Here is a 20,297-nt window from a genome sequence, read left to right as displayed (position 1 = left end):
AGAGAGATGTAATAACTAACTAGAAAATGTTACTTGGAGTTGGTGCTCCTCATATGCCCCCTTCCTGTCCCAGAACAACACTGAAGGTCTTCTCCACCTCTTCAACCGGTGGAGTGACTGCCCCAGAGAGAAGCACTTGCCACCACCTATTCCCTTCACCCTTCTGCTTGTTCCCTGCACTCTGCGGCAAAGGGCCAGATAGGGCGGAAAACTGAGCCCCTTTTAGAGGTATGTATCACTGTCCACTCCCCATCCTCACCCCGCCTGCACTATGGAGTTTGACTACTTTGAACTGTAGCGTTCCAGGATTGTAGCACTGGAGCGGGATTAGTCCCAGGCAACAGCATTCCAGTTGGCTAATTCTGAAGCCAGTTGGCAGGGAGCGTAAAAGTAGGAGGGCCTTGTGCCAGCTGCTAAGCATACAGGGTGTGTATATGTGTGTGCGCCAGCTGCTAACTAAGCATACAGGGTGTGTGTGTGTGTGTGTGTGTGTGTGTGTATGTGTGTGTGTCTGTGTGTGATGGAAGGAAAGCATCAGGAAGTAATCCAAACTAGAAGGGCTCCGGTCATCCCCCCGTGTTGATTATGGAAGTACTTTGCTTTCATGTCACTTGCAAATTTGAAGTGGGCTGGAGTAGAGGTGGGGGGCAGTTGAGGGGGCAATTCTGTCACTCTAAAATCAGCTGGGATTGTACTCAGTAGAAGCCTTGCACACAGTAAAGCGAATATAGAGCTTTGTTAGCCCTGCATGATGTGTGATGTTCTCTTGTAGCCCTGAAGCTCACAAAGGAATTAACAGAGGAGCCTCTACCTTCCTGCCCATTTCACTGTCTAGACTTGGACTATAACCTCAAAGGTTTCTTACAATGAAATCAAGCTTTGGTGCACTTCCTCAGTCTTTTCTCATCGAGGACATAACCTGTGAGCTCTCGTTCTTAAAACTTCATCCTCTAATAACAAAAGGTACTCAGATCTGTATGGAGAGCTGGCCTACCTCAGGCCAAGCCTCTTTCAACACATCTGGATGCTCTTACTCAGTGGTCCCCAACCTTTTTTGGCACCAGGGATCCGTTTCATGGAAGACAATTTTTCTACAGATGGGATGGGGTTGGGAGGGTGATTTTGGGATGAAACAGTTCCACCTCAGATCAGGCATTAGATTCTCATGAGTGTGCAACCTATATCCCTCACATGTGGTTCACAATAGGGTTCTTGCTCCTATGAGAATGTAATGCTGCTGCTGATCTGACAGGAGGCGGAGCTCAGGCTAATGCTCGCTCTCCTGCTGCTCACCTCCTGCTGTGCGGCCTGGTTTCTAACAGGCCATGGACTAGTACCTTATTCAACTGTACAACAGTTAAATAACTGAGGCTTGCTGGTACAGCCAGGAGAATGGTAATTTTAAATGGAAAGTTCTTGGGGTAAAAGCCATTTTTAACTTGCTCAGGACAGCACTTACCTATGCCAGTAGAACTCAAACCTTGAACACCCCATCAGAAAAACTTTTGGAAACGCACCTCCAATAATTTTTTGTTTTTTGAGACAGAGTCTCACTCTGTCACCCAAGTTGGAGTGCAGTGACGCAATCTCAGCTCACTGCAACCCCTGTCTCCCAGGTTCAAGTGATTCTCCTGCCTCAAGCCTCCCAAGTAGTTGGGATTACAGGCATGCACCACCACGCGTGGCTAATTTTTCTATTTTTAGTAGAGATGGAGTTTCACCATGTTGGCCAGGCTGTTAATATTTATTTCTTGAGGAATTATGTAATCAAACAAAAAATTAAATGATAAAAACATGTTTAAAAAAAGCCAAAGATTTTTTAATTCTGTACTGCAGAGATAAATCTTGCCCACATTTTTCTCCAGACTGAGGTCTCTGGTGGGCAGGGACTATGTCTTTTCTTGTTACCTTCAACAAGTGCCTTACATTAAAAGGTCCTCTAAGTTTGTTGAACGGCCGAGGCAACAAATTAATATACTTAGCACTCATGCCAAACAGAAAACAGTCACAACAGAGGAAGGCAGTGTTGAGGGAGCTGGAAATCCAGAGACCTCCATTCCAGTCCTTGCTGTGAGACTTTATGCTATTCATTTCCTATCTTGTCTTCAGTTTCCTTAATTGTGAAATGAGACAGTTGGATTCGCTGGCTTCTAAGAAGGTATCTAGCTCTACGTAGTCTATCAAATGTTATATTTATGGTGTCCTCATATAAACACAGAATCAGTTTATCATCCAAAGATGGAAACATGATACATTTTTGTAGTGGATGATATGAATCTCATGTGTATTGATACTTCAGGGAAGAGCCCAGTACCTTCCACAGAGCACCACAGGGATTGTCAGCAGAGGTGACTCAGTCAATCTTTGTTTCCATCATCGCTCCTCAGCAGCTGCACAGCTAACTATCCATAACCCTTTGCAGCCCAGACCTGCTGTGGGCTGCCCAGCATTTCTTTTGACTCTTTGCTCATCTGCCACTCTCTCTGGCTGGGAGAGTTGGCATCTCTTTATAAAGCTTAAGTCCTAGGGGAAAAGAAGATAATGGTGTTCCTTTTCCTGGATTTCATCCTTGCACCTTCTCATTGAAGTTAAAATCTCTTCTGCCCCTCCAGTTTCATTTGCTCCTTCTATTCACAACCTATCCGTATATATTTTTTCACTTTTTTGCCACCTTAAACATATACTCTATTGAAACTGCTCTCTGACTTTAGGTGGGGCCTTGTGTTCTACTGGTCAGTTGAGTTGATAAGCTAGAGCCTAGCTTATTAGTAGAGCTTCTAGACTAATACAACAAACAATATCATAGGAGTTATATAATCCAAATACAAAGAAAAAGGACATACAATAGAACTGAATAGCAGTTGAGGGGGTTGATATAATTAAGTTCAGAAGTTGGGACCCTGAAGTAGGTTTTAGCTATTGACTAAGGGGAGGAGAGCAGGCATTTCCTTAGAAAGTAAGCATGGATTGCTGAGTGACACAGTAATCTGCCTGGCTGTGACAATTTATCTGTATAGAGGACCAAGGAGAGTCAGGCTGGTAAGACAGAGTAAAGCCAAACTACTAAAAGATGCCTTTGATATGAGACTGAAGTCAAGGAGTGTGGACTCACTCTTGGAGATAAGGGCACTATTGAAACATTTAGCAAGAGGCTGAGGCAGGACAATCGCTTGAACCCGGGAGGCGGAGGTTGCGGTGAGCCGAGATCACGCCATTGCACTCCAGCCTGGGCAACAAGAGCAAAACTCCATCTCAAAACAACAACAACAACAAAACCATCAGGCTGGGCATGGTGGCTTATGGTGTAATCCCAGCATTTTGGGAGGCTGAGGCGGGTGGATCACTTGAGGCCAGGAGTTCAAGACCAGCCTGGCCAACATGGAGAAACCCCCGTCTCTACTAAAAATAAAAAAATTAGTCTGGCATGGTGGTGCATGCCTTTAATCCCAGCTACTCGTGAGGCTGAGGCACGAGAACCACTTGAACCAGGGAGGCGGAGGTTGCAGTGGAAGATCACGCCTCCAGCCTGGATGACAAAGTGAGACTCTGCATCAAAAAAACAAAACCCAAATCATTTGACTTATTCCCTATTCAAATGAAACCAGGCAGCAAGACTCAGATATTTCTAAAATGTGTACAATAATGTTCCAAAAAGTCCTTCAGTGTCTCCCATTGCTGGCAGAACAAAGATCAAACTTTATGGACTTCAAGGTTTTCTACCAACTGCCTGTGCCTCTCCCCCTAGTCTTCTCCCTTACTGGTTATGTCCTGGAGGTAGACTAAACCCCAGACAAGCTAAGTAACTTACGGTTCTGCGCAAAGCCCCTAAATGTTTGCAACTTGTCATTATTCCTGTCTCTTGCTCATCTTCCTATTTCTACCATTCAAAACCCAGCACCTAGCACATATTTGTAGTTGTGTATTTCCTTAATATTTGCATAGTGCTTTAGAATACATTATCTTGCTCTTCCCCAAACAACCCTGTGATGCAACCATAGTAGATAACTTTGTATAATTTTATAGAAGATTACAATAGACTTAGACACATTAAAATGATTTGCCCAAGATAAAAGCTGTTCAAGTGAGAGAGCAAGAGAACCTCTGGTCTTCCTAAGTCTCATTCTTTCTCAGTATGTTGAATACATGGTACCAGGGACTTGGAAATCTCCTTAGAAATAACAACAAAAAATACCTACTGGATGCTAGGAATGAAAAGTGAGTCACAGACTATAAATTGTAGTTTTAAATTAAAATGAATACCATTAATGTGGTGCTATCAATGTACAGAGGCTGGTGAACTTAAAACATAGCAACAACCCATTTCCTATGTACCTTTTGAGAACTGAGAACCAAGAATTAAACACTTTTGTACATCTCAAATGTGGCCAAGTCACAATGTATGTTCAATGTACCTTATTCAAATGCTTCTGATCTCAAAGCCTATTTCCTTTCTTTTTTTGAGAGTCTCGCCCCGTCGCCCAGGCTGGAGTACAATGGTGCAATCTTGGCTCATTGTAACCTCTGCCTCCTGGGTTCAAACAATTCTCCTGCCTCAGCCTCCCTAGTAGCTGGGATTACAGTGCCCACCACCACGCCCAGCTAACTTTTGTATTTTTAGTAGAGACGGGGTTTCACCATGTTGGCCAGGCTGGTCTCGAACTCCTGACCTCTTGGCCTCCCAAAGTGCTGGGATTACAGGTGTGAGCCACCATGCCCGGCCCAGCCTATTTCCTTTAACTTTGGATACATTTCTTAAAAGCTTGGTTATGACAAAAACAATGAAGGCTACATGCTGGTTATTGCTGTATCTCCAATCCTTCATGGCATGTAGTAGGAGTTCAATAAATTCTTGTTTTGGGAACTGTTTTAGGGTGCTGGGGAATTACTGATATCCAATTTGCTAAAGTGTTTTGTACACTGACTACACCTTGATTTAGCTGCTGCACACAGATTCCCTGCTGCTGGACCCAGTTACCATTTAAACCTCTCAATCCTAACAATAATACAGAAAAGAACCACAGTAAACCAAGTTGCAATGAATCCAAAGCTTGGTTTATTTCCTCAGTGATCATTCTGTGGTAGGCAGCCAACAAAACAGTGATAGTTATACTGCAGCTCATCCTTGGGTTGAAAATCTGGGATAAAATCCTTGGGCTTGTTTGTAGTAGTGTTTTATGACTCAGTTTCCTGTTTCATCTGAGCTGGAGGGCAGGAAGAAAGTTTAAGCACCAAATCGTGATCAAATTTCATGTTTACTGACCTCCTTTCTGTATCTGGTGGGATTTTATAAGACACATCGTTACAAAAGCCCCTTGTGATGGGACTACTTATTGATAAGCCCCACTGTTAAGTTGAAAATAAGTTACAATAATAACGCATTTTCGACAGAAGCACCTCGACTTATGATATGGCTATGTACTGATAAGCCCATTGCAAGTTGAAAATACCGTAAGCTGAAAACTTTCTTTTTTGAGATGGAGTCATGCTGTGTCACCCAGGCTGGAGTGCAGTGGTACAGTCTCAGCTCACTGCAACTTCCACCTCCCGGGATCAAGCAATTCTCCTGCCTCAGCCTCCTGAGTAGCTGGGATTACAGGTGTGTGCCACCACACCCAGCTAACTTTTTTATTTTTAGTAGAGACAGGGTTTCATCATGTTGGACAGGCTGGTCTCCAACTCCTGAGTTCAGGCGATCCACCCGCCTCAGTCTCCCAAAGTTCTGGGATTACAGGTGTGAGCCACTGCTTCTGGCTGAAAATGTACTTTTGACTTACAGTATTTTCCGTATATGATTGGTTTATTGGAACACAGCTCCATGGCAAGTTGGAGTGTACTGTATTTGTAGTGCTTTGCATAAAGTCAATCATAAATCGAACCATTGTTAAGGAACCACGTGTATTTGGAATTTTGTGTAGCCAATATTGAAGTGCGGGACTAAGACCCATACACCAAAACTGCTAGTCTTCAAGCATGTTGGTTCTTTCCAGTCCATCAAACACTATATTCTAGATATTACACATAGGCATTAAAAAGTAAAGTCTAATGGGAAGAAAACAAACTTGAGTCAATCAGTAGGTCTGGAACCGCAACCTGTTCCCTCATCTGTAAAAGAGGGGTGGTACCACCAATCACCACTATCACCTCACTGGACTGCTGAGTGGGGAGAAGTCAGAAAAAGCAGGCACAGTGCCTGGTACAGACACGTCGGAGATACCCTCACACAACACCTCAACCACAGAGCCTGGGTGACAGGAAAATCGTGGTTTGGCATCTTCTAATAACTTCAGAGATATTAAAGATTTGTTCTAGTAGTACTAACCTCACAGAACTCTATACAAAGAATGAAGAGGCCAAATAAAGTAGCTTCACTTATGATATTTGTGCAAGGCTATTCAAAGGATACAGATGTGGAAAGTTCACAGAAAATGTGTCTTAATAGGCAGACAATGTAAATGATAGTACGAACCCTGTAGTAACCAAGTTCAAATAATGGCAAGAAAATCTGGAAGAGCCTATAAAAGCAACCCCATTTGAAACTGCTAGTTACAACTACACCTTACTTGCAGGTTATATTCCAAAGTCAAGCCTAAAGCAAAAACGGCAGTTAAAACTGCCCTAGAAAATCCCTCTAGGAATGAGGACCACATATTTCTCTGTCAACAAATTCAACACAAGTCAGATTTTCCCTCCAGCATCCCACCAGATTAAGTAGTTGGTTTTTATTTACAGATCACATTGTTTGGATGTCATGTATTTTTGAACACTACGAAAGAAATATGCTCAGTGCCTTTCAATACGAATCCACTGGCTGAGTGAACTGCAAGTTCACACTTCCCATTTCATGGGTGTTCTAGGGCATAAATTCCGAGTGCAACAAGTGGAGCTGAGATTATTTAAATGAGATTTAAATAAATGAGATGATTTATTTATGGTTAAGTGCATACAGATCAATTACAAAGTAAGTGTGTATCATTCGCCAGCACTGTGCTTCCATTTTAGAAACACCCAAGTGAATATGGCTTAATTCTCTAGCAATCTTTTAAAACTTCTGGACGTGATCCACAGTAAGAAATTCATTGTAAACTGTAACCCACTACACACATATGTATAATACATATGACAAAATACATACAAAATATTTATTACATGTCATATACTTGATATATTCCAGTTATATTTTGTTAAAAAAAAAAAATTGGGCTGGGCAGTGGCTCATGCCTGTAATCCCAGCACTTTGGGAGGCCCAGGCTGGTGGATCATCTGAGGTCAGGAGTTCGACACCAACCTGGCCAACATGGCAAAACCCTGTCTCTACTAAAAATACAAAAAGTAGCCAGGTGTAGTGCCTCACGCCTGTGATCACAGCCACTTGGGAGGCTGAGGCACAAGAATCGCTTGAACCTGCGAGATGGAGGTTGCAGTAAGCCAAGATCGTGCCATTGCACTCAAAGCCTGGGTGACAGAGCAAGACTCTGTCTCAAAAAAATAAAACAAAATAAAAATGTTGGCTGCAACTCTGTGTTTTCTTGATCCCAGTGATCCCTAACTGGGTTACAGGAAGAACACTGAATTTCAAGCTCTTAGCTACTCAGAGTAGGGCAATATCTCAGGGTTAAGGAAAACAAATCAAGCCAGCATATTTGTCCATAATATTTTAATACTTTTCCACTTTAAATACTGGTTTTAATTTTGTGATTGTAACATGGAAGATCCAACTTTATTATGTTTAAAAAACATCATCAGGATCATAAAGCTATTATAGAAGTTACTCTACACACTCCCAAGGTACTTTAAAATGATTATGTTTTGAGTCTGTAGATGAACCATGACAAAATCCAAATACATCGTCTGTACAACTCGGACTAAATTCTGGTGAAAAGTGTTTAATTGGACAAATAACTGATAAGCTTAAAGATAACCAGCACAATTTCACAAGAGAACCAGCTCAGCCCAACTAAAAATTTCTTAATAGCAATTGACACTGACGTTGTATTAGGTGTATAAATTAGTTGATGAAACTGAACAAAGGGAAAATCCATTCCTCCTTTTCCTTATTTTGCCTTCTTACACCTCCCTTGCAGATAAAACCCTCCTTTGGTTTAGTTACCCCTGTGGCAATACCAAACCAAGTACTGCAGTGATCATCCTCTACCTCAAAACGAGGAGTCCTGAATTCCAGCTGAAACACTGTGCTCTCTTGTCCTGTGCAGCGGCAATCAGGGATAACACCCCACATCACCAATATATTTCAAGTTTCTAACATAGCACAAAAGATAAACTGAGTAGAAAAGAGAGTAACGGGTAGTTTTTTCTTTTGGTTCAGGGGAAGACAAATATCTGTAGATGAGAAAACATGAATATTCAGGATGTAGGAATCAGCTTAATGAAAATAATTCTAGAGGATCTAAATGTTGTCCAGAAGGCCAGTACCTCTCCAAATTCTGACCTCTTTTGGACTCTTTCCATATTCACCAATTTATTTCTCAATCTGATTGGGTGGGATTAACTCTAGTGAAGTACAAGTGCAGTTATCTAAAGGTAAAATGTTATCTTTTCTTTTAATACAAATATTTTAGTGTAATCATTTTATTTACAGAATCAATTGCAAAAGTATATCATCACATTTAGTCCAAATGCAACTAGTGATAATTAGATTTAGATATTGCTTTGTAAACTTTCCATACTTCTGTAAAATAAAGCTATCCAATTTAGTAATGAAAGAGTTAACTGTCTGTGTTCATGACAGTTACCAGAAATGGCAAACAGAGAAACATTTATAGTGAGCATACAGAATTTTTTTGAAGATTCTTATCAGTGGCTATGGTGAATAAACCTGCCCTCCCCAACCCTCCCATTCTCCCATCCCAACCCCATAACCCACAGCTGATTGTAAAATAAAATACACATTTGAGGTATAAACTTTTCTTTTTTAAACATCACAATATAAAATGTTAACTGGTGATGTAGTAAACCAACATGATAATTTGTCTTATTTGCCTTACTAGCATTACCACCATATAGGCACTTTTCCACGTAGTCAAATTATGAACAGCATTTTTCTATAAGGCATATTCCATGCACATCATTTACAGAAAGGTAAATTAAAAAATAGAAAAGATTATGGAGCGTGAAATCTGCGTGCATGTAATGTAAGCATATGTTTTATATGTATTTTTCTCTCTGTACAGAATAATAAATATCACTATATCTGATGCAAGTAATTCACTTCCAGGATTGTGCATATTAAGCGATCAGACTAATCCCATCATTAAATTATTATCTTGCACTTATCATTAAGACTCCATTACCATGTATGTGATATATACAGGAAATGTTCCATGTGACATGACTTTCTGCTTTACAAAATGGGTCCAATTTCTGTGTTTTTACAGAGCTGAACAAGTCAGCAAAGCATCTACAAAATGCCTCTGATTTGTATAAATACACTGGTGTGTAAACACAATGAAGATTTTGAAGTGGGCAGTCATTTCAACTTCAGTGAGTACTATTCCTTGCCTCATCTCCATGCTTCAATGTTGTTCACAGGACTTAAACTGAAAAAGATATTTTACATTTTGTGCATATAGCAACAAAGAAATGCATTTCAGTTTGAATCATGTGGAATCTTTACTGCTCTGCTGAAGTTTCTGATCAAGAGGCAGAGAGGCACTGCTCACATTTTCCATGTATACTTTGCAACCTATCTTTTAAACTGACCCAAACTGGAAGAACAAACATATATACCCGTTACTGAATACCAGAAATATTGAATTAAATGTCAAACTCAGTCTGATTTGCTTTAAACAAGTTATACCATATACTATCTTAGAAATTTAAAGAAAACATGAACTTATCTTGACCATTTTCCAGAAAGTAGTCTATACCAACAAGATTTGTACGGATATTTCTGTTTGGAGACAGGCAGAACCAATTTAGGGCTTACCAAATTGTGTTTGTAATAAACTGAAAAAAATATCTAGCACACAGTACACAACTAAAAAATATAATAGAAATATAAAGATATCTGGGGGAAGAAATAAAGCTTTTCACTTTCTCCATCAGAACCAAGGTTCTTCATGGGAGTAAGACTATAGAAAAGGCAAAATCACAGGTTATTGACAGCCCTCAGTTATTAAGAGACACACGACAACATGAATCATTATAGAAATCAGCAGCAACGAATTCTATGATTATACAAAGCAAAAAAGTCAAAAAATTCTGGACACAGATTTGACTGTAGGCCTGAAAAAAGAACCTCATCCAGATATTTGCTGCACAGAAAGCACATGCCCCATGTGCGTTCAACTTTTGTGCTTTTCTTTTGTGCACAAAACCTGATACAACAGAGGATCTCAGGCCGGACCATAGTAAATTAAAAATTCTGGAAAAGTATCCAAAAATTAAAGCATCAATTCCTAGTTGTGATTCAAAGTTGATTTTTTTTTTTTCTCTTCTAGGAGCAAGCAAATAAAAATATAGCCATATACATGTAATTTTACATGTATTTATAGTTATATGCTGAGCAAGGAGATCTAGCAGGAGATAGCTAGTGTTAGACGTTCAGCTTTGCTATTGCAGTATTTTGTCATTTTTGTACACAAGGCCAAGGTCTTGGGCCACAGACAAGGCTATAGATCCTACGTTCCAGCTTAGAGCATTCAGCTTTTTTTTTCTTTTTTTCTCCAACATGGAATGTCACACAGCCTTGCTTCAGTCACTGAAGGAAAAAAAAAAGACAAGTAAAAATCTCAGCAGTATGTTTGTTACTAACAGCTGCAAGACTACCAGAACAGAGTTCGCCTACCCTCCGTATTCATGGAATGCACAGAATCTCTATTAAAATTTATCATTACGAATGCAAAATTATTAACCTTACAAATTTGAACTTATCCTATCAGCAAGGAATCGAAGGTATATGGAATTTTTCAAAAGTTAGGGGAATAGTCCTCTCTACGGTCTGGGCCTCCAAGATGACAAAGAAGGAACAATGGTTGTGCCAAAAGGGGCCGCTGCCACGTGCAGCCTGTTTGCTGCACCAACTGTGCCCTATGTGTGCCCAAGGACAAGGCCATTAAGAAATTTGTCATTTGATACACAGTGAAGGCCACAGCAGTCAGGGACATTTCCGAAGCAAGCGTCTTTGATGTCTATGTGCTTCCCAAGCTGTATGTGAAGCTACATTACTGTGTGAGTTGTGCAATTCACAACAAAGTAGTCAGGAATCGATCTCATGAAGGAGAAGAATCAAACACCTCCGCCCCAGTTTAGATCTGCGGGTGCTGCCCCTTGACCCCCACCAAGGCCCATGTAAGGAGCTACGTCCTTAAAGACTGAAGATGGACTATTCTCTGGAGAAAAATAAAATGGAAAGTGTACTTAATATTGCATGCTGAGTGTATTTGTGCCACATAGGGTGAGAATTTTTTGTGTGTGTCAGACCAAGTGTGAAGTGACACAGCGTATTTTCATGAGGAGAAAGCTTATTCATGTAAATCAAATCTTAATTGTTTGTAGTCACATCCTCGGCCTCACAATTTGCATAGGTGTGTGAAATAAAGGGGGTTTAGGCATCTGGAAAAAAAAAAAAGGGCAATATAGGCAAGCAGAGGGGATCAGTGAAAGGTCTCCTGATTTTCACCCCACAACATGGCATTTCTTTTCTCTTAGCCTGCAATAAAAATTATGACATACAATACTATTTATCAAGAATTTAAAAAATGTATTCAAGCTATGAGAGAGATGCTTGCCTTATTTAATCAACAAACATGCTCCGACCTCTTTGTCAAATGAGTTTAAAAGTTTTTACTGGCTGGGCTAGTGGCCCACACCTGTAATCCCAGCATTTTGGGAGGTTGAGGCAGGCGGATTGCTTGAGCTCAGGAGTTTGAGACCAGTCTGGGAAACATGGTGAAACCCCAACTCTACTAAAAGTCCAAAAAATTAGCCGGGCATGGTGGTGTGTGCCTGTAGTCCCAGCTACTCAGGAGGCTGAGGTAGGAGGAACACCTGAGCTTGGGAAGTTGAGGCTGCAGTGAGCTGAGATTGCTCCAGTGCACTCCAGCCTGGGCGACAGGAGTGAGACGCTGTCTTAAAAAAAAAAAAAATCTATCTATCTATCTATCTATCTATCTATCTATCTATCTATCTATCTATCTATCTATCTAGTTTTTACTGTTAAACAACTTTGGATCTTATTAACTCTTTACAGAACTTTCTCTAAAGGTGATATACACACTATTTAATGTTACTATTTTTTCCATCACCAAAATTAAGAATGTTCGCTTTCCTAGGGTTTCAATGCTGGGTTTGACTTCATATATTTATCTTCCATAATTATTGTAAAAAAAAAAATCATGTTACAGTAACAAAGATTTTTTCACATTAAGGTTTGAATTTGGATCTTTGTCACAAAGAAGCTCAATCTGGACTCAAAAAGCCAGATTTGAGTTTGGGTCAATGAATCTTTTCAGTTGTATCTTTGCACACATATACACGTATCCACAAACAATAGACCTCTCTTCCCCAGAGATGTTTTTAAGATTCCAAGCTCCTCCCTCCTAGGTCCATAAATGAAAAATCTGTGCACATATACATGCACACACACAGTCAATAAAACATTGCTCTAAATCCAACAGTCTAGATGCAAATGCTGCTAATATCCTACCATGTATCTTTCAAATGTTTCAAAAAGTTATTCTTCTCAAATATAATTGAGAGCATGTTTTACATAGAACTGCATTCTGATTTCTTTTGCTTTAATACAAAGTTGTATTTTCTGTCTTGCTTAGTTGAATATCTGAGCCCCTTTGGTAAGGAAGTCATATAAAAAGCATCAAGAGGGAGGCTGTTTCAGTGAGGTCATGGTGAAGAAGAGAGAAGACAGATAGAGTGAAACAAAATCTGGTCTTGGATTGAGTGAAATAGCACCACTTTAAAAACCTAGTGGCCATGGCAAAGAGACATATCGCTAAGCAGGGTGATAAGCCTGTTGCTGTCATGTGCCATCAGTTTTCTGGTTTATTTGATAAATATGGCACAGACACAGAAACAATAAGAAGTAATGCATCCAGATATAGCTATAACAATTCTAAAGTACAAGATACTATAAAAATTGTGAGCACACTTAATGCAGTGCACGTGTGCCTGAAGAGAGACTCCCTAAAGAGTCAGGCTATATTACAAAACACCAATCATTCAGGTAAGAAAGACTGGAATCTGTTTAGTATTTTCAAATACCCTTTTTCCTGGGAAAAAGCTAAATAAGACATCAATGTAATATACCTTATGTTAGTATGGGATATTAGTATCGGACAATAAATTTAGCCTTTGCATTTTTTTAAAAGAAAGACATACTATAAACATCATTAGAAATCAGATTTAACATTATTTCATTATATAATTGACTATTATTTTTAGCTAAAGAAAAGGACTCAAGAATATACATTTCTCAGCGAATTACTTAACATTCAGTATAGGTGAGAATGAGAGGATATTCACGTGTTACTGCTTACCATTTGTGTATCACAATTGGCAATACCTACTAATATTTTAAATGTTATTACAAAATAGAATTTATAGAAATAGTATTATACAAAAGATTCTCAATGGACCAAAGCAGGCTTAAACTCGGTCATAAGAAGAGGAATACAATTAAAACTACCCTGACAGAGTATTTTTCACCTAATGAGTTGGGCAAGTTATAAAGTTTTGTTTTACACATTGTATGAAAAATTATGGGACACAGGTACTGCAATTCATTATTGCTGTTGAGATGGTCAATTACTATAACTTCTATGAAAAGTAGTATCTAAATTATAAATGCACAAACCCCTAGCAGGGCCAGTAGTACCACATCTATTAATTTTTCCCACATATAAACTTGCAAGTACAAAATGACATATGGATACAATTATAACACTGTTCTAGCAAAAATTGGAAACTGTAATATTCACCAATGCAGAACTGATTAAATAAATTATGTATATCTATACAATGGACTACTGTATAACCATCAAAATGAGGAAGCTCCTTATAAATACGTGAGACCTTCAAGATAAAATGCAAATATAAGATGTTGAACAGTGTTTACAGTATGCTGCTGCTTCTCTAACAACAAAAAAAGTGTATGTGTGTAGAATTTACACTAGTATTTGTTCATTCAAGCATTAAAAACTTTCTGGAAGAAACCAGTAATAGCACATAGTAATAGTTAATAGTATATGGCGAATGCAAGACGGGGTAAATTTTACTGTGTAACTTTTTCATACTTCTTTTTTGTTTGTTTTTTGAGACGGAGTCTCGCTCTGCCGCCCAGGCTGGAGTGCAGTGGCCGGATCTCAGCTCACTGCAAGCTCCGCCTCCCGGGTTTACGCCATTCTCCTGCCTCAGCCTCCCAAGTAGTTGGGACTACAGCCGCCCGCCACTTCGCCCGGCTAGTTTTTTGTATTTTTTAGTAGGGACGGGGTTTCACCGGGTTAGCCAGGATGGTCTCGATCTCCTGACCTCGTGATCCGCCCGTCTCAGAACTTTTTCATATTTCTGACTTTTTTTTTAAGAGACATTACCTGTCCAGGCTGGAGTACAGTCGTATAACCACAGCTCACTGCAGCCTAAAACTCCCGGAGAAAGCGATCTTCCTGCTTCAGCCTCCCAAGTAACTAGGACTATACATGTATGCCACCACGCCTAATTTTTTTTTTGTCAAGATGTAACCTTGCTGTGTTACCCAGGCTAGACTTGAACTCCTGGCCTCAAGCCATTCTCCCACCTTGGTCTCCCAAAAAGTGATGGGATTACAGGTGTGACCTACTGCGCCTGGTCACTTTTGACTTTTAATCATGTTAATGTATCACTTACTTTAAAAAGTTAAAGATTCTGGGCCGGGCGCAGTGGCTCACGCTGTAAACCCAGCAATTTGGGAGGCCCAGGAGAGCAGGTCACCTGAGGTCAGAGTTCGAGATCAGCCTGGCCAACACGGCGAAACCCTGTCTCTACTAAAAATACAAAAATAGGCTGGGCATGGTGGTGGACGCCTGTAATCCCAGCTACTCAGGAGGCTGAGGCAGGAGAATCACTTGAACCTGGGAGGCAGAGGTTGCAGTGAGCCGAGATTGTGCCACTGCACCCCAGCCTGGGCAGCAAGAGAGAAACTTTGTCTCAACAACAACAAAAAAGGTTAAAGATTCTACCTCTTTGCATAGAGGTGTTCAGTGCTGTACTGGTTGACAGTAAGAATACGGAACCAACTCAGACATTAACGTGGGACTAGTTAATAAATTCTGCAACATGCACGTAACAGATGTTAAAAGAATGAGATGTTTTACATATCTGATGTCTTATAAAGAAAGATAGTCAAGATACATTGTTAAGTCAAAAAAAAGCAGGCTATAAAACAAGAATTTTGTTATAATAGTCAGTATAAACATTTTAACTCTCAAAAATATGTCAGTACATACAAAGAAAAATCTGGAAGATTATACAACAAAAATAACAGTTTCTAGGAAGGGAAAGAATACATACAGAAGTCTGCCCTTCTGCAATTCTACAGTTCTATAATATCAAAATTTCTTTACATAAGCATTAGAAGAAAAAAGAAACAATAAAAAAATTAAGTTTTAAAGGCTATAAACTACAATTCCCAAGGCCAGGCATGGTGGCTCATGTCTGTAATCCCAGCACTTTGGCAGACTGAGGCAGGATGATTGTTTGAGGCCAGGAGTTCAAGACCAACTTGGGTAACATAGCAAGACCCCTATCTCTACAAAAAATAAAAACTTAGCTGAGCGTGGTGGCACATGCCTGTGGGGACTCCCAGCTACTGGGAAGGCTGAGATGAGAGGATCGCTTGATGCCAGAGGTCGAGGTTGCAGTGAGCTGTGATGATGTCACTGCACTCCAGCTTAGGCAACAGAGCAAGACCCTGTTTAAAACAACAACAATGACAACAACAAAAACCAACGAAATAATACTCTATAGGGGAACATCAAAAAACACAGCAAATACTTTCAACAACTAAATTTTAGTATCGACAGAGTCATATTAGTCAAATAAAGTTAAAAAAAAAAAGATAAAACATATCTTCTAGTACCTGTTAATACTAGAACAAAATAGGCTTTCCTGCAGTTTTTTCTTGGACGTAAGAAGTAAAACGTTTTAGAAATTTAGGATACTCTCGCTTTGCCACTGCCCTTAACACTGAGGCTGGTGCCCATCCTCCAGGGTTCACTGTAAGATAAAGGAAAATTAAAATGTATTAAGATACAATTCTCCAAACATATGTGAAGCACTTAATTTGTTCCCTTGCTTTTAAAATACTCCTCACATTGGACCAATTCGCATCTTCTGGACCAATTCGCGTCTTCTTTTTTTCGAGACAGAGTCTCGCTCTGTTGCCAGGGTGGAGTGCAGTGGCGTGATCTTGGCTCACTGCAACCTCCTCCTCCCGGGTTCAAGTGATTCTCCTGCCTTAGCCTCCTGAGTAGCTGGGATTACAGGTGCACGCCACCATGCCCAGCTAATTTTTGTATTTTTAGAAGAGACAGGGTTTCACCATGTTGGCCAGGATGGTCTCGAACTCTTGACCTCATGATCCGACGGTCTCAGCCTCCCAAGGTGCTGGGATTACAGGCATCAGTCACTGTACCCGGCCGGACTAATTAGCATTTTTTAAGTCCCAACCTTTCATTCCTTAACATTATCCATCAGACATAATCAGACAGCAAATAAGAAAGCATTTATAACCTTTCTACAGTGTTCTTGGTTCCCGAAGTTACCTGTAAAAATTACTATAGCACCACTTAAGGTTATTTAAGGCAGATTTATTCATAAATCTGTACTGTAATTAAAGAGTAACTTACTCAGGTACAACTGTTTCTTTAAACATACTAGCAGTTATGGCCCTGTATAAAGAAGGCTTGACTTTTGATGAGAGAGGTTGCAATGATTACTGCAGGTGCAAAGCAGGTAAAGTAAGGACCCAAAGCAAGCAATGAAAAGGCCTATCTACAGCAAAAGAAATAGGTAACTAGCAACTAACAAGGACTAGGGAAGCGCTGACTCAGAAAACAAAAAGCCTGACAATGAATGCCAAAGAGAAATAAATATGTAACTAGCAACAAATAAGGAGTAGGGGAGCACTGATTCAGAAAGTTAAAAAGGCTGACAATGAGTAAAAGAACTCTAATTTCCTTCCCCACTGTTGCTTATATTCCTAATTATAAACACATTCTATTAGGCAAATATCTAAGAAAATGGTGCTTAAAAATGAAGGCTAGGCTGGGCGCAGTGGCTCACGCCTGGAATCCCAGCACTCTGGGAGGCCGAAGTGGGTGGATCACGAGGTCAGAAGTTCAAGAGCAGCCTGGCCAAGATGGTGAAACCCCGTCTCTACTAAAAATACAAAAAATTAGCTGGGCATGGTGGTGGGCACCTGTAATCCCAGCTACGCGGGAGGCTGAGGCAGAGAAACGCTCGAACCTGGGAGGCGGAAGTTGCAGTGAGCTGAGATTGCACCATTGCACTCCAGCCTGGGCAACAGAGCGAGACTCCATCTCAGAAAAAAAAAAAAAGAAGTGTATATGACAGTGACCTAGGGATAAAGTTTTAAAATTTACCTATCCACCTCTAGCTTCAGAAATACTCATATAGTAGTAGCTCCAGGGTGAAATTCAGACATCTGTATTTTCCAAGATTCTCTAGTAATTCTGATGTACCTTTCTCCAAATTAAAATTTAGTAATCTAATGGATAAGAACTAAAAAGGCATTTGTCCAAATTGTCATACAGGTCATGATCAAGAACAGCCACATTATCAAAGAGCAAAAACAATAAAATACATACCATTAGCTACATATGTAATCTTGCATAGAATGTTGTCCCTGCTAATTTCCTGGTTTCCCTCTGGTGGGCTTACCAAGGTTTGACAAATCATAGCAACATTTATTTTGGCACGGACACATCGGTTGTTTAGCTGCCAAAACAAAAAACAAAGCATCAGTAGATACCCAGTATTTTGTAAACTCTGCTGGTCTAGTATCATATTAGGTTAACCAAAATCATAACTCTTAAAAACTATCTCCAGTAAAATCTTACAAGCACCAAGCTGATATGACACCAGGATTCCTCCCCACCCACTTTTTTCGGGGACAGGGTCTTGCTCTGTTGCCCACTCTGGAGTGCAGTGGCGCCATCATAGTTCACTGCAGCCTCAAACTCCTGGGCTCAAGCAATCCTCCTGCCTCAACCTCCAGAGTAGCTGGGACCACAGGTGCACATCACCAGGCCTGGCTAATTAAAAAAAAAAGAAAAACGAAATTTTTCTTTAATAGAGATGGCGTCTAACCATGTTGCCCAGGCTTCCCTCCTCTTAAGTGCTAAATGGAGCTAAACTGTGGTAAACCACAGAGGTTTGGCTGGTAGTTGATAATGGCTTAAGAGATAACTGTGGGAAGTAGTCTATTGCCCAGTGTATGTACTGCCCTTTTGGCTGTTTCATCAAACCTTAGAAGGAAAGGTAAATGGCCCTGGTGCAATGTTCACAGCCATGACTGTTGCCCTCAGACAACACATGGGCTATACTATTGCTAGCAATCAATGTAACACAAAATCTAAGAAGCATTATCAAATCAAGTAGTGTGTGTGGGATGTGTTTATCGTCTTTATCCTGCATTGTGTATTTAGCTTTATATTGTTTAATTATACACATTTATATATATTGTACTTACAGGAGCACTGTCATGATCCACAGAAAAATTACAAACTATCCAAGTTTCAGGGTCATTTTCAGTCAAGGCTGATATCTTTCGAATGGCAGAAAGATATAATACGTCTCGCTGAGAAGCAGGCCACACCCTCTGTGGAGAAGTAAAAATCTTCTGAAAAACAGATCTAACATGGAACTAACAGGACAAACAAATGTAATGCCAATAAATATCTTAATTGAAGGTAAATCTCTCAAATTTTAAATGGAAAGCATCTGAGGATATCTACCAAATGATTAATTATGAACAGAGTTAACAGCTTTGCAGAACAATATAATAAAATGAATAATGTTCTATTTTTTTAATTATAGTAAAATATATACATGTATAATTTGCCATTTTAACTAATTTTTAAGGTACGATTCAGGGACATTAATTACATTCACAGTGCTGTGTAACCATACGGCGCTCTCTGAAATTCATCATCATCCCAAACAGAAACTTTGTACCCATTAAGCAACAACTTTCCATTCCTCTCTCCTCATACTCCATGATTATGGTCCACTTAGATTCAAAGATTTAAAGAAAAAAGACTTCTTTGAATCAAATCACATTAGAAAGAATTCTAAGTGACTTAGATTGAGTATTTCAATATTAAGGTATGCAAGGGGAAACATATACTCAATGGGACTACCTCCTTTAAATGAGAGAAAAAAAAAAAAAAACCAACAACAATCTTTTATCCTGTTTATGTTACTTCTGTTTTGGTTATCTCATATATGTATCTGGACTAGTCCTTATTATGCAGTGTCATTCTTGATTACTGAGAGTAATAAATAGCATACAATACAAATCATTTGCAAGATGAAATGATTCATTTTTTAAAGATACAAAATTTCATGCAGCTGACAAACACAGTGTTGGGTAAATTGTCTGGAGACAGTAACACATGAAGATTTGGCAAATTTAGACCTAATGAATACAAATCCACAGGATGGTAAGATAGAAATTTAAAGAATGAGAATGACTTAAACATCAAGAGACCAGTAGCCCTCTTTTAAGACCATATTGTAAAAGAAGTCAAATTTAAAGGGAAAAATATTGTAGTGTAAATAACACTATAGACTTTGAGTCTAAGCAGAACATTATCATGGAATGTGAGGAGAGGGGAATGGAGAGTTGTTGCTTAAATGATTACGGAGTTTCTGTTTGGGGTGATGATAAATTTCAGATATAGTGTTAGTGGTATGGTTACATACATTGTGAATGTAATGTGATTTTCTTGAAAAAAATATTCCAGGACAATTTGTTTATTCCAAGAATTGGCAAATAATTATAACTAACACATTTTGTTACATATAAGATTTTAATAATTTTTAGTTTTATTTGTCAATCCTGATACAACTTACATGACCCTCTCTCCATCTACTATTTATCTAGTAGAATACCTTCAGCAGATTGTTTTCCGTGATGGATTATTTTCAGATAATAAGGCTCTTTTGGTTCTAAATTATTGGTTATTTATCTTCATTCCCAATTATAGGGTGACTTATTAATATTCTGACATTTACTAAATTTTAGATTTCAAATTAGACTTCAA

At 39.4% G+C, this 20,297-nt stretch overlaps 1 protein-coding gene across 1 annotated transcript in view; it reads right to left on the bottom strand.

Annotated features, from left to right (window-relative positions):
• Positions 1 to 7,637: 7,637 nt before the first annotated feature.
• Positions 7,638 to 20,297, bottom strand: part of COL4A3BP (collagen, type IV, alpha 3 (Goodpasture antigen) binding protein) — a 152,747-nt gene continuing 140,087 nt past the window's right edge. Inside the window, exons 16-19 of the mRNA XM_011959236.1 lie at positions 18,722 to 18,850; positions 17,838 to 17,967; positions 16,088 to 16,224; positions 7,638 to 10,717 (exon numbers count right to left, since the gene is read on the bottom strand). Of these exons, the coding sequence (XP_011814626.1) occupies positions 16,097 to 16,224; positions 17,838 to 17,967; positions 18,722 to 18,850 (387 nt within the window). The 3' untranslated portion in view covers positions 7,638 to 10,717; positions 16,088 to 16,096. The remainder of the gene's footprint in view (positions 10,718 to 16,087; positions 16,225 to 17,837; positions 17,968 to 18,721; positions 18,851 to 20,297) is intronic.

Source organism: Colobus angolensis, unplaced genomic scaffold (genome assembly GCF_000951035.1).
Source record: "Colobus angolensis palliatus isolate OR3802 unplaced genomic scaffold, Cang.pa_1.0 Scaffold49, whole genome shotgun sequence".
Lineage (NCBI taxonomy): Eukaryota > Metazoa > Chordata > Mammalia > Primates > Cercopithecidae > Colobus > Colobus angolensis.
This window is presented reverse-complemented; position numbering and strand designations above follow the sequence as displayed.